General features: G+C 49.5%; 1 protein-coding gene across 1 annotated transcript in view; it reads right to left on the bottom strand.

Moving 5' to 3' along the window:
- LOC141095774 (asparagine synthetase [glutamine-hydrolyzing]-like) overlaps positions 1-15,237 on the bottom strand; it is a 90,890-nt gene that overhangs the window by 12,940 nt on the left and 62,713 nt on the right. Inside the window, exons 10-11 of the mRNA XM_073582078.1 lie at positions 3,913-3,994; positions 3,672-3,827 (exon numbers count right to left, since the gene is read on the bottom strand). Coding sequence (XP_073438179.1) covers positions 3,672-3,827; positions 3,913-3,994 — 238 coding nt within the window. The remainder of the gene's footprint in view (positions 1-3,671; positions 3,828-3,912; positions 3,995-15,237) is intronic.

The raw sequence follows: 15,237 nt of genomic DNA, 5'->3' as shown, positions 1-15,237 counted from the left end.
AGCATCATCAGTGTCCAGTGGTGACGTCATCAAGGTTACCACTGGTCACTGAGGCTGCGTTTCCAACCGGGCTGAACTGCAGTTACTTCACTGTGAGATTAAGTCACTGAATTCACCGCAGTTCAGCTTAGTGAGTTCACCGCAGATCTTTGAGGTGAGTATCTAGCTCTGGTTCACACAGTCCTACTAGCAAACAATGTTTGGTGCCAAACTCTCTCTAAAGTCTGCATGCACGCTCCAACCGGGATCCCAAAAGTGGGGCCTGAGGTCAGGACTTACCGGCTGTAACCCGGCCACTGATGAGCCTAGCTGATTGTATGCTAGGTTGTTTGGCTGGGAGGCCGAGGGGTGAATCCTGGACTTATTACCTAAAGCGTAGTTTTTAGCCTTATAGGAAAACAGGAGGCCTTCTACATCACAGCAGATGCCTTGGGGGGAATCCAACTCTGCATCCAAGTGTAACCGCCCCCAAAGTAATTCTTCCTCTATAACAGGAGTCACAGGAACAGTTAAACTTAAGGATGTCTATAGATTGTCATACTAGTCTTGTGTCAGCTCTCTGCACCAACTGAAAAACAACCCATGACCTACAATAGAGTCTACTTAACCCCTTTCCCACATCGAGCGTAATAGTACACCGACATCGGAATCCCTCCCTTTGATGCTTTTAGCTTGTAGAATGCTAGCGCTTTTCTAAGCAATTTGAAGCATCGCTTGGAAAAGTGATTGACAGGTTGGTCATACTTGTCAAGCATAGTGCTTGACAAGTGTGACCAACTTTTTACTATTGATGCTGCCTATGCAGCATCAATAGTAAACGATAGAACGTTAAAAATGATAAAAAAAATAAAAAATAGAGATATACTTATCCTCTGACGGCCCCCGGAGTCCTTCCGGTCCTTAGCGGCACTCCCAGTACGTTCCATTTCCAGGGATGCATTACGCGAAGGACCTTTGTGACGTCATCTGGTGTGACTCGCACAAAGCATCCCTCGGAACGGAACTTGCCGGCAGCATCGTTGACGACCGGGAGGACTCCGGGGGCCGTCAGAGGGTAAGTATATCTCTATCTTTTATTTTAATTCTATTTTAATTCTATTTTTTACAGGAATATGGTACCCAGGGCCTGGAGGAGAGTCTCCTCTCCTCCAGACCCTGGTACCATCCGCACATGAAGCACTCACTTTACGCATGGTGGGCATAGTCACATGCTTAAAGTGAGCGTTTCAATGCGATTCTGAAGACCTAAAATCCGCAGCATTAGCACAGCAACTGCGGAATCCCATAGGATTGCATTGGAATGCGTTTTGTTAGCGTTTTTTAAGTGTTTCCACGGCGGCAAAGATGCAGCGGAAACGCTTAAAAAACGCAACGTGGGCACACAGCCTTACAGTGTGATCTGGAATAGTAAAAAACATTATTCCCCAAAGTTTCCTAAAGTGTTTTTCCATGTAATCAATGTAAATACTTTTATGCTATCAATTATAAAAGTATTCTAGCAGTGATACCTTCATTGGCTAACCAGAAAAAATTCTATTTGTAAGATGTCAGAGCATAGCGGATACTTCATGTTTGAAGAAGAAGCCTCTGTGCTCTGAAAGCTTGCAAGTACGGTATGTTTTTTTTCTGGTTAGCCAATAAAGGTATCACTGCTAGAATACTTTTATAGTTGTTAGCATAAAAGTATTTACATTGATTTTTCTGGCTAACACAATGTCACAATATAATATTTTATTACACATCCATGTAACCAAAGATTTTTTTTTAGACAGATTATTTCAGGCGCTTTTGTCAGAAGAGACATTCACATCTGAGTCACTGTGTAAAGGATGCAGAAATAATAGCGGTTATAACATTAAACACAAACCTAAGAAAACTAGTGAAAGAACAGTACAACACCTCCCCCTGGGGATGAATGGGGAAACACACCTCAAAATCTCATGCATTCAACTTCAGAGACTATATATAGTGAAATTATGACTTGTTAACATTTAGTATGTGGCGCCCCTGAGGGTTCAGTCGCCACAGAGGTACTGCACCTCCTCCTGAGGTGTGGTACCCCACCATCCAGGTAAGGTGGAGACACCTGACCACACTCCAACACCTGCATCCCACACAACATAGTAGTGTAGCAGAGCACCTTTGGTGGCTCCCTGCTTGGAACATGAAGCGTGCTGGGAGGCGGGTGGAGCTTAGTCTGCACCAAAAGAGCGGGAGATTATTGGGACGAGGGCAGTCAGTCTGACGAGGAGTCAGGGAGAGGATCCCCTGAGTGGGATGGATTGAAGGAAGTGCTGCAGCAGACCTCAGTGACCTGGGTCTGCTGGCACAGGAAAGAGATATTCAGAAAGCCTAATTCTCCATAAGAAAGATTGATTTGTACGGAACGTAAGGAGAAGAAGTGAACTAAGGATTAGGGTTAGAGCAGAGCCCTTCCTCAAGTTCTAAGCGCATGGCCAGGGTCCGGTCCCCGAGGTTGTATGGATACTAATGGTCCTGGGACAGACACCGGAGGAATAGAAGTTGTCACCACTTTATTCCCACACAAGACTTGGGGGCACAACAGCAAAGAGAGTGAGCCGGGACTTGGTAGCAAAGAGTCCCCGAAGCAGGCTACAGCTGTCTGCCGTACAAGTAGCGTTCATTGGAACATCTGACAGGAGGATCTCCAGTGTAACTCAGTACTGTGAATACTTCACTGCGAGCGCTAAGGAGGGAGACGTTCAGAAAAGGCACATATGTTGGCGGAGTGGTGGAACAGAGTACTTCATCTTGCCTGGAGGTTGGCTGAGCCCCTGACCTTGAAGACACGGCACTGAGGCGGGCACCTGTACCTGCAACAGACTGTGAGTAAAGCTTTGGAACTACATGCCCTGGTGTACTCCACTTATTCCTGCGCCAACACACTCAGCACTGCTACATCACTGTGCCTGACGCCGCACCATCTACGTCTCCTCCCTATCTCTTCACCTACTCTGCCCTGTGACTACAGCCCTGCCTGTGGAGGGCCACAACATCATTGCTGCACCACACCATCTGTCCCAGAGGATCTGTCTGCAGCGTCGGCTTAACATCTTCATTGCCGAACACCACAGGTGGCGTCACGACTCATTCATTCATAAACTTTAATCATCATCCACACACTCAACATTCCCCCTTTTACAATGGACGCCAAGGGCCACGGACCGGGTCACAGCTACCGTGACATCTCCCATTGAAATCAACGGGCCCGGCTCCGAGTACCCCGCCGCCCTGGGTGCGGGGGCGATACAAGTACACTGTTGATGTGAGAGGTGACAGGAGTCAGACCCCCTCTGATTGAATATTGATGGCATAGATTAAGGGTAGACCATAAATATTTAAGTCACATGGCAGGAGAGCGCAGCAGCCTAAGCTTCTTGTGAGACAGTAGATAGATTTCAGTCTACCACGGACTCGCAACAGACAATGCAGCTCAGCTGGAGTCACTTGTCATACCCACCAGCACTGAAGAAACAGCAGGTATAACCCAGATGCATTAACACTGCTGCCTGTCTTGGCCTCTCCCTTCCTAGTAATACTGCTGCTTGTCTTGACCTTCCCCTTCCTACATATACTTAGGGGAGGTCCGGCAGAGTCATATGTATGCATGTTCCCCCCTCAGCTTCCTAATGTATCTCAGACCCCTGTACCTGCTGTTCTAAATGGTCCTGCAAAATGGAAAACCAGGACTTCTTCGTGGAGCTCAATCCATCACTGAACGCTTCCTTGGGTCTCCACAGAATGTCTTTAGGGATGAGGTCGGAGCTCTCGAAGGCTTCTCTCAGGAGGTATTTTTCGACGCCATTCTGGCAGAATAATAAACTATAGTCAGAATGTGTCACTATCCGAGAGTGATGAGTACAATGTACAGAATAAAGCACAATACCGCACCTTAGGTACCCGCAGCTCGGGAGGCAGAGAGATGTAGTAAGCCGTAAAGCGGTGATCCAGGAAAGGCACGCGAAGTTCAAGGCTGTCACAAAAACATTACAAATAATGTGTATGCAAAATGTGCTGCATAATAACAATGTGCTGAATAATAATGTGCTGCATAATAATAATGTGCTGCATAATAGCAATGTGCTGCATATTAGTAATGGGCATGTGTGCAGTTTGGAGGTCTACAAATTTCAATGGCTCTAAGCAAGGCTGCTACGTGTATGGCGGCTGCATTAAAGGGAATCTGTCACCCCTTTTTTCGAATACGAGTTGCCGGTACTGACATCAGTGGCTTATCTACAGCATTCTGTAATGCTGTAGATAAGCCCCCGATGCAACCTGAAAGATAAGAAAAAAGAGTTAGATTATACTCACCGGGGTGGCGGTCCGGTCCAATGGGTGTCGCAGTCCGTTCCGGCGCCTCCCATCTTCTAGCTATGCCGTCCTCTTCTTTCCTTCCTGTCGTGGCTCTGGCGCAGGCGCACTACTCTGCCCTGTTTAGGGCAGAGCAGAATACTGCAGTGCGCAGGCACCGGACCTCTCTGACCTCTCCCGGCGCCTGCGCACTGCAGGACTCTGCTCTGCACTCAACAGGGCAGAGCAGTGCGCCAGCGCTGGAGACACGACAGGAAGGAAAGAAGAGGATGGCATCGCTAGAAGATGAGAGGCGCCGGACCGGACCACCACCCCGGTGAGTATAATCTAACTTTTTTTCTTATCTTTCTGGTTACATCGGGGGCTTATCTACAGCATTACAGAATGCATTACAGAATGCTGTAGATAAGCCTCTGATGTCGGTGGCGGCAGCTCATATTCGAAAAAAGGGGTGACAGATTCCCTTTAAAGTGCAGAGGCGGCAGATAAGTGCATAATTAAACACAATTTCATAGTTTAACTCACAGCATAGTTTTCCTTTGTTTTTCTGCTTTTATCTGTACTGTTTATCCTCATTTAGTAGGTGCTCCATGGACAATGTTACCAGGTGTGCGTCTTGTGAGATGTATGCATGCCATGAATAGCCGTTTGAAAGTGAATATATCTGCGTTCGATGTCAACTAGTTACATGTTTGGAAGCCCAGGTAATAGATCTAAATTTGCATCTGGCAACGCTCAGGACTGGGATCACTACAGCAGACCAAGGACTGGGATCACTACAGCCGGCCCAGGACTGGGATCACTACAGCTGGCCCAGGACTGGGATAACTACAGCAGACCCAGTACTGGGATCACTAGAGCAGGCCCAGGACTGAGGTCACTACAGCAGGCCCAGGACTGGGATCACTACAGCAGGCCCAGGACTGGGATCACTACAGCAGAACCAGGACTGGGATCACTACAGCAGGCCAAGGACTGAGATCACTACAGCAGGCCCAGGACTGGGATCACTACAGCAGGCCCAGGACTGGGATCACTACAGCAGGCCCAGGACTGGGATCATTACAGCAGGTCCAGGACTTGGATCACTACAGCAGGCCCAGGACTGGGATCACTACATCAGGCCCAGGACTGGGATCACTACATCAGGCCCAGGACTGGGATCACTACAGCAGGCCCAGGACTGGGATCACTACAGCAGAACCAGGACTGGCATCACTACAGCAGGCCCAGGACTGAGATCACTACAGCAGGCCCAGGACTGGGATCACTACAGCAGGCCCAGGACTGGGATCACTACAGCAGGCCCAGGACTGGGATCATTACAGCAGGTCCAGGACTTGGATCACTACAGCAGGCCCTGTACTGGGATCACTACAGCAGGCCCAGTACTGGGATCACTACAGCAGGCCCAGGACTGGCATCACTACAGCAGGCCCAGGACTGGGATCACTACAGCAGGCCCAGGACTGGGATCACTACAGCAGGCCCAGGACTGGGATCACTACATCAGGCCCAGGACTGGGATCACTACATCAGGCCCAGGACTGGGATCACTACAGCAGGCCCAGGACTGGGATCACTGCAGCAGGCCCAGGACTGGGATCACTACATCAGGCCCAGTACTGGGATCACTACAGCATGCCCAGGACTGGGATCACTACATCAGGCCCAGGACTGGGATCACTACATCAGGCCCAGGACTCGGATCACTACAGCAGGCCCAGGACTGGGATCACTACAGCAAGCCCAGGACTATGATCACAACAGCAGGCCCAGGACTGGGATCACTACATCAGGCCCAGGACTGGGATCACTACATCAGGCCCAAGACTGGGATCACTACAGCAGGCGAAGGACTGAGATCATTACAGCAGGCCCAGGACTGGGATCACAACAGCAGGCCCAGGACTGGGATCACTACAGCAGGCCCAGGACTGGGATCACTACAGCAGGCCCAGGACTGGGATCACTACAGCAGGCCCAGGACTGGGATCATTACAGCAGGCCCAGGACAGGGATCACTACAGCAGGCCCTGTACTGGGATCACTACAGCAGGCCCAGTACTGGGATCACTACAGCAGGCCCAGTACTGGGATCACTACAGCAGGCCCAGGACTGGGATCACTACAGCAGGCCCAGGACTGGGATCACTACAGCAGGCCCAGGACTGGGATCACTACAGCAGGCCCAGGACTGGGATCACTACAGCAGGCCCAGGACTGGGATCACTACAGCAGGCCCAGGACTGGGATCACTACAGCAGGCCCAGTACTGGGATCACTACAGCAGGCCCAGGACTGGGATCACTACAGCAGTCCCAGGACTGGGATCACTACAGCAGGCCCAGGACTGGGATCACTACAGCAGGCACAGGACTGGGATCACTACAGCAGGCCCAGGACTGGGATCACTACATCAGGCCCAGTACTGGGATCACTACAGCAGGCCCAGGACTAGGATCACTACATCATGCCCAGGACTGGGATCACTACATCAGGCCCAGAACTGGGATGACTACATCAGGCCCAGGACTGGGATCACTACAGCAGGCCCAGGACTGGGATCACTACAGCAAGCCCAGGACTGTGATCACAACAGCAGGCCCAGGACTGGGATCACTACATCAGGCCCAGTACTGGGATCACTACAGCAGGCCCAGGACTGGGATCACTACAGCAGGCCCAGGACTGGGATCACTACAGCAAGCCCAGGACTGGGATCACTACAGCAGGCCCAGGACTGGGATCACTACAGCAGGCCCAGGACTGGGATCACTACATCAGGCCCAGTACTGGGATCACTACAGCAGGCCCAGGACTGGGATCACTACAGCATGCCCAGGACTGGGATCACTACATCAGGCCCAGAACTGGGATGACTACATCAGGCCCAGGACTGGGATCACTACAGCAGGCCCAGGACTGGGATCACTACAGCAAGCCCAGGACTGTGATCACAACAGCAGGCCCAGGACTGGGATCACTACATCAGGCCCAGGACTGGGATCACTACATCAGGCCCAGGACTGGGATCACAACAGCAGGCCCAGGACTGGGATCACTACAGCAGGCCCAGGACTGGGATCACTACAGCAGGCCCAGGACTGGGATCACTACAGCAGGCCCAGGACTGGGATCATTACAGCAGGCCCAGGACTGGGATCACTACATCAGGCCCTGTACTGGGATCACTACAGCAGGCCCAGTACTGGGATCACTACAGCAGGCCCAGTACTGGGATCACTACAGCAGGCCCAGGACTGGGATCACTACAGCATGCCCAGGACTGGGATCACTACAGCAGGCCCAGGACTGGGATCACTACATCAGGCCCAGGACTGGGATCACTACAGCAGGCCCAGGACTGGGATCACTACAGCAGGCCCAGGACTGGGATCACTACAGCAGGCCCAGGACTGGGATCACTACAGCAGGCCCAGTACTGGGATCACTACAGCAGGCCCAGGACTGGGATCACTACATCAGGCCCAGGACTGGGATCACTACAGCAGGCCCAGGACTGGGATCACTACATCAGGCCCAGGACTGGGATCACTACAGCAGGCCCAGGACTGGGATCACTACATCAGGCCCAGTACTGGGATCACTACAGCAGGCCCAGGACTGGGATCACTACAGCAGGCCCAGGACTGGGATCACTACAGCAGGCCCAGGACTGGGATCACTACATCAGGCCCAGTACTGGGATCTCTACAGCAGGCCCAGGACTGGGATCACTACAGCATGCCCAGGACTGGGATCACTACATCAGGCCCAGAACTGGGATGACTACATCAGGCCCAGGACTGGGATCACTACAGCAGGCCCAGGACTGGGATTACTACAGCAGGCCCAGGACTGGGATAACTACAGCATGCCCAGGACTGTGATCACAACAGCAGGCCCAGGACTGGGATCACTACATCAGGCCCAGGACTGGGATCACTACATCAGGCCCAGGACTGGGATCACTACAGCAGGCCCAGGACTGGGATCACTACATCAGGCCCAGGACTGGGATCACTACAGCAGGCGAAGGACTGATATCATTACAGCAGGCCCAGGACTGGGATCACTACAGCAGACCCAGGACTGGGATCACTACAGCAGGTCCAGGAATAGAATCACTACAGCAGGCCAAGGACTGAGATCACTACAGCAGGCTGAGGACTGAAATCACTACAGCAGGCCCAGGACTGAGATCACTACAGCAGGCCCAGGATGGGTATACAAGGATGGGGATGAGGAACCATGCATATCAGGTAGGGATGGTGGGACAATGCATACCTGGATTATACTCGAGTCAATAAGTTTTCCCAGTTTTTTGTGGCAAAATTAGGTGCCTCAACTTATACTCAGGTATATACGGTAAGTGGTGCAGAAATTGGTGCAGGAAGTAGGGGTTTGGGCTCATGGAGAACTTGGCTGACTTCTCTAGACTACCTGCTCTACAGTAGAGACGGGCAGCACCTCAATTGAGAGGGTGCAGCTGTGTTTGGGGGAAGAAATGGTCTGACGGATGAAGGAGCTTTTAAACTAGGATCTGGGAGGAGAGGGTAGTTGTGCTAATAAGTGGTGATAGAGTAGACAGAGAGAGTGAGATAGTTGGGTGGTTAATGAGGATTTATGGGGTCTGGGACATGAAAAGAAATGTAGGGAGGTGAGTAGGAGTACAAATGTACTAATAGTGGTAAATGTCTGCTGGCAAATGCACAAAGTCTCGCAAACAAAACAAATGAACTGGTGACTCTTATGACGGTCACAGAATACAATGTTTCTGGAAACCTGGCTGGATGAAAGGCATGACTGTGTGACAAACATAGACGGTTACACTACATTTAGAAACTACAGTAAAGACAAAAATAGGTGGCAGGGTGTGTATATTCGTAAAAGCCAACTTAAAACTTGCGCTCAATGATGACATTGGGGGCGCTGCAACAATGTAGAGTCAGTGTGAATAAATGTACATGGGGATGGCAATAATGGAAAGCTGCTAACTGGAGTTTGCTACAAGCTTCCTAATATAGCTGAACAGGTAGAAGATGAAATGCTGCAACAAATTAAAAAGGCAGCAAACAGTAATAGGGTTCTCATAATGGGGTATTTTAACTATCCAGACATTCAATGGGACATAGAATCTTCTAGTTGTGCTAAAAGCTAAAATTTCTTATCACCAGTTCAGGAAAATTACCTCTCCCAGCTGGTAGATGAACCGACCAGGGTGGTAACCGGCTGGATCTATCAAATAAACCATATACAATTACAGATCTACAGGTCAGGGAGCATTTGGGTTGTAGTGACCATAATATGGTAAGTCTCTATGCAATTTTCAATCAAACATTCAAAAGGGGAAATGCAAAAACCTGGAACTTTAGGAAAGTGGATTTCAACAAATTAAGGGAAGAGCTTAATCAGGTAGACTGACACCCCGTCATGTTAACTGGGGATACCGAATGTAATAGGGGCATGTTTAAGGAAATACTGCTAGAATCCTGTAGAAAACTTATACCCTCTGGCAATAAAACGTCAAAGAATAAACAGAAAACATTATGAATAAATAAGACAGTACAAAGTTTAATAAGACAAAAACTAAGGACAAAAACTAAGGACATTAAATATCCTGAAGACCGAGAATACAGAAATTGCGTTTCGGGAGTATGAAGATCTCAATAAGAAATGTAAAAATGAAATCAAGCTACAATGTTATCTACAAAGAAACAAATCACCAGCGACAATAAATAAATCCCCAAAAATGTTATAAATACATCAATGCCAAAAAGTTTTTAAAAAATGATAAGATAATTATAGAGGACAAAGAAAAGGCTGAGATATTAAACAGGCGCCTTTCATCTGTAGAGGTAGTAATGGCCGACACTACAACAGCTTTTATAAAAGGACTGGATGATTTCCTCAGTACACAGAACATTATGGGATATAGTTAATTTAGTGACAAAATGAACAATTGGTGGAGTAAGGTTGAACTTGATGGACCGGGGTCTATTTTCAACCTATTTAACTAAAAAGGTGCTGCATAATATGAGTGTGCTGCATAATAGTAATGTGCTGGATAATAACAATGTGCTGGATAATAACAATGTGCTAGATAATAACAATGTGCTGCATAATATTGTGCTGCATAATAATAATGTGCCTCATAATCGCAATGCGCTGCATAATACTAATCTGCTGCTTAATACCAATGTGCTGCAGACTCAGAAGTTTACTTACTGGTGATTGAGCTGTTTGCAAATCGCTTTGTGAAGAATAAGTGTGATAGCACTGTCAAGTACAGTATTCAGATGTACGGGACATATTGTTCTCCAGGAACCATTTTTGTGCTTGCGACGCCATTTTGTTGTTTACAACTTAAATTTTGTAACTTAACTAGATGAAAGTTCAAGGTTGTTATGAAACCAGACTGTTCCAGCTTGTACAAGATATGAGATATGAGACCCTGAAGAATGTGCTATTGTTCTATTTTCTACGTCATGCAGATAGGGCCATATTCCAATTTTCTTGCAATACTATTGGCTTATAAAGTAAATGTATTATGATTCTATTGGTAGCTGTATACTTTGCATAATTAAGCAGAATGCTATGTAATGTGAGATTCAATAAACGGGGTTAGTGATCTGCTTTGATCCTCCCATACAGAGACACATCTCCGTGTGGTCATTCTCAGTTGCTAGCAACATCCTATGAACTAATTTGGAAATCACTGGAACAACCGTGAAGGGTTAATTTAGCCCTCCCTCAATAGCTCCCTCAACAGTTTGGCGCCCAACGTGGGGCCCCCGAACAGGGACGCCTCTGCCCCCAGAGGACAACAAGACAAAGGACCCTAGGAGTGGACACAAGCGCTGGAAAATTGGGACTGATCATCCCCCACAACAGCCACGGTAAGTTGGCAGTTATACTGTTCAGACTGACCGTTCGTGTGGTTTTCCTGTGCTTGTTGCTACAAAGAGGATCTGAGGTTTGTCCTTGATGGTGGGGTGATTCATGGGTGGAATCATATATAGGTGCAGTCTCGTTGGGGGTCCAGTGCTCGAACCGTACCTCATAAGGGATGGACACCCCGGATTGACCAGTGATTGTGGCTCTCTTTATAGTCAAAATATCCTGAAATCCTGATCACTGTTAGTATCGGGCATGGTGAGGTGATCGAAGATTGGGTAGGATACGTAACTCAGGTATATATAGATATATATATATATATAACCAGAGGTGTCCGGAGGGATAGTCTGAGATGCCCTCCTCCTTTCACTGAGTACCGCATTGAATTTTGGGCTTCCCAGAGGGTGATTGACCCTGTGAAACAGAGACTGATACGGCCGCCAGTACTGTGCACAACTGAAGTAAGGATATTTAGCTCTAAATTAGAGAATCCGTGGAAGGAAAAGAAGAATTTCGTGGCTTGGCACATGAATTGTGTGACGAAGGTGTTAGGAAGAATAGAGAAAGTGAATTCTGAATGTTTCTGTTACTGCTATGTTGAAGAAGAAAAATTGTCTATTATGACAAGGACTGGATGTTTTGTGGTTCTAGGAAGTGACTGTGGTGTGAGAAAGTGATTGAAAAAGAAGGATCTAAGCTTGAGATTAATGTGTCAGGCAGAAAAATAGTTAAAAGTGATGATTTGAAAGAAGAGGTCTCCCTGCTAGATGACAATTGTACAAGGAGACCGGGAGAAGCAGCCCCCACCTTTCCTTAACGCTGACGGTACCTATTATCATCCGCCGCCAGCCTCAGTCCCCGCTATGCCTAATATTGCTAGTGGTTTTGAATATCCACCCCCTCCTACTTTAGTTACCAGGTCAGAGACAGGATACTCAGAGGAGATAGAAGATTTCCAGGAAATGTATTCCGATGTTATTCCTGGACCCCACTGTTATGATGTGCTCTTTAGGATAGGGACAGGGGATCTCACGAAGCAGCGTGTTGGAGCCATAGTAAATGCCGCGAATAATCAACTTCGCCATGCTGGAGGACTGGCCGCAACAATTTCACAGAAAGGCGGACCCATGATACAGGAAGAATCTGATTCGTATATACAAATGTATGGCCAGGTAGAAACAGGACAGGTCACAGCAACCAGAGCAGGACAGCTGCCGTGTCAATATGTAATACATGCAGTGGGACCACGATATGATCCTACCAATATTCCTAGGTCCCAACAATTGCTTACTGAGGCTGTTCAGAACGCAATCCTGTATGCCTCCTCTGTTCTCCCCGGTACAATGCCTCAACGCACAGTGGCCATACCATTAATCTCTGCCGGTATTTTTCAATATCCTAGGAAGGATTCTGCTATGGTCATAGTATCAGCAATAGAGCGGTGTATACAGGAAAACCCCATAAAATTGGAAGAGGTCCGATTTGTTCTCAACAGCCGCCTAACGGCCCATCAGGCAATACAATCTCTAACTGTAACAGAGCCTCCTGCCCAGCTCCCACAGCAGATGCCTCTTGTGCCCGTACTACCACCACCTCCTCCCCCCGAGTTGTCAGTAATATCCGAATTTGAAGAAGATAATGTGTAAACCAATCCTGACAGGTCAAAGTATACTCCCTTCACCCCATCCCAAATAGACACCCTTTGCAATCAATTACCCGATCCAGAGACTTCCCCCATGGCTTTCTACATGCAAATGGCAGCAAATTGAGAGTAATGTGCCGACTCCGGACGATGCATACAGAAGAAAAAAAAAGGTTTCCAGAAGAAATTAACCTGAAAGGGAAAGCTAGCAGCTGCAGCTGCTTCAGTACCCCCTCCCATTTCAGCCCACACCATATCCCCCTTCGCCCCCACCGCAGCTGGGAACATAACTCGTTCCTTATCAGCACACACAAATTCAGCTCCCTACTCCAATATCTGTTTCAATCCTATGACTGGGAACCCTGCTCCTCAGCCCCATCCTGCTAATTCTTGTCTGCAATGCTGGCGCTGTGGCTGACTCGGTCACTTTCAGAGAGATTGCCATTCCCCCGCTGTTTTAATCAGAGTAGATGGCAGACCCAATAAACATACTTTTACAAAACCCATCCCTGTGGGACCCTTCCCCGAGGTTACTGCTCAGTTCGTAATCTCTCCCATATGTCCAGTAAATTTACTAGGGGCAGATTTATTATCACAGTTTCTCTCCAGAATACAATGTCAAAGTGATGGTCACATGGTTCTTACGTTACATAAACGCTATGCAGATGAAGACAGTGAGGAAATCTGTATTTTGCATGCCCTTCCCACAGTAATGATGGCCCTGATAGGCCCAGATCCACCCTCAATATTGCCTGAGGATCAATGACTCACCCTATATCTCCCAGAGATACTATCTAAACTTGGGTCAAATGATATAGGGAAAATGCCCGTAGAACCAGTAAAAGTGTTTCTCAAACCTGATACCCCTTTTCCCAAAGTCCATCAATATCCTTTGAAACATGACCAGGAGCGGGGCCTCCAGGAACAAATACAAACGTTACTTGATAACGGTGCTTTGGTACCCTGTGTTTCTCCGTGTATTACAGTGGTGTTTGCAGGTATGCAGGATGCAGTGACGAGTCGCGAGACAATTTGGTGCTTTCTATAATAACGTTTATAAGACTAGAGGGAACTTTCCTCAGTCATGGCCTGATCACAAAAAGGGGTAACACGGGTTGCCCTCGCAGGGGCTCTATACAAGCAAACACAAACGGGTAGAACACGACTACTTCCGGCAATAGCCGGTCACTATAGGGCCGCGGTATGGCCGACTACGGGTCCTTAAATATAAAGTCACCTTAGCCAACCAGACGTCCCTCGCCGTTCGGGATGGTGGTCTTTCGATGTAGTAGTTGCTGGGCCCAGTTGCTGAGGCGATGACGAAGTCTTCGCGCACTCCAGCGCGCAGATGACACTGGAGCCCCACAGGCCCCGGCGGAGTCCTTGGCGGATGGGCCACAGCCCCTGGACCGGGGCAAGTGGCAGCGATGTGTGGTGGCAAATGACAGGCCGCCTGTTTAGCTAACGGCTGCAACGGGGAGTCCGCGGTCAGCAGAGGCCCGGCCCCTGCTGCGGACCGGAGCGGGACAGCGGTGGCCGCCGATGGCACTGTACTTGCCGCGGCCACTGGTGAGAGCAGGGCGGCTGCAGGTGGCGGGGAACAGGCCGCAGTCGCGGGCTGGAGCGAGACAGCAGCGGCCGCGGACGACCGCGGGTAGGCCGCAGCGGCGGGCAGAGGGGAGGCGGCAGCGGCCACGGGTTGAACTGGGGCCGCAGTGGCAGCGGGATGGAGCGGGGCAGCAAGTCTTGGATGATCGCCTTGGCACCGTCCTTCTGGAGTCCTCGGTGAGCGTCTTCCCTGGCACTGGTAAGTCGCTCTAGCTTATCGTCGCTCCCACGGTCTCCTGCTGCCTCTGTCCCGGTCTGCTGACTCATCGTCCGGGAATTCCCTGCCTCCTATATACTGGTCCCTCCCCCAGCCCTTCTGTCTGTAACACCGGTCCGTCCCCGAATTCTGTCCCCCGAGGACTGTTTCCCCCAGAACCCAGATGACGGCTCCCTTGGTTCCGGCTCGGACACTCGACGGGGGCCGTTCCTCCCACACTCCCCCGCCCTGTATGCTCGCCAGTCCTCGGGCGAGGGTTTTTGCAGACTTGGGTTAGTTTTTTGGGACGACAGTCCTTGTCACCATATGAACTGGTCCTGTTCGTAACGTTCAGGGGGTTTGCCAGCTGTTGACTGCTCGGAGCGTCGAAGCTCGGGTGTAGAGGAGTCTTCTGGGGTGGTGGAGGGAGGTCGAATAGTTGGTTCTGGTGGGATTTCCGGGTCTACTGTAGAGCCACTACTGGGGCGACCCGCATATGTGACGGGGAAGTCCTCTTCGTCATCCAGGTCCCAGACCGTGGGCAGGGGGTCGGGGA

This window comes from Dendrobates tinctorius, unplaced genomic scaffold, assembly GCF_039654945.1.
Source record: "Dendrobates tinctorius isolate UK_male_01 unplaced genomic scaffold, ASM3965494v1 ptg000070l, whole genome shotgun sequence".
NCBI lineage: Eukaryota > Metazoa > Chordata > Amphibia > Anura > Dendrobatidae > Dendrobates > Dendrobates tinctorius.
Note: the sequence above shows the minus strand (reverse complement) of the source record. Positions and strands in the feature narration are given on the sequence as shown.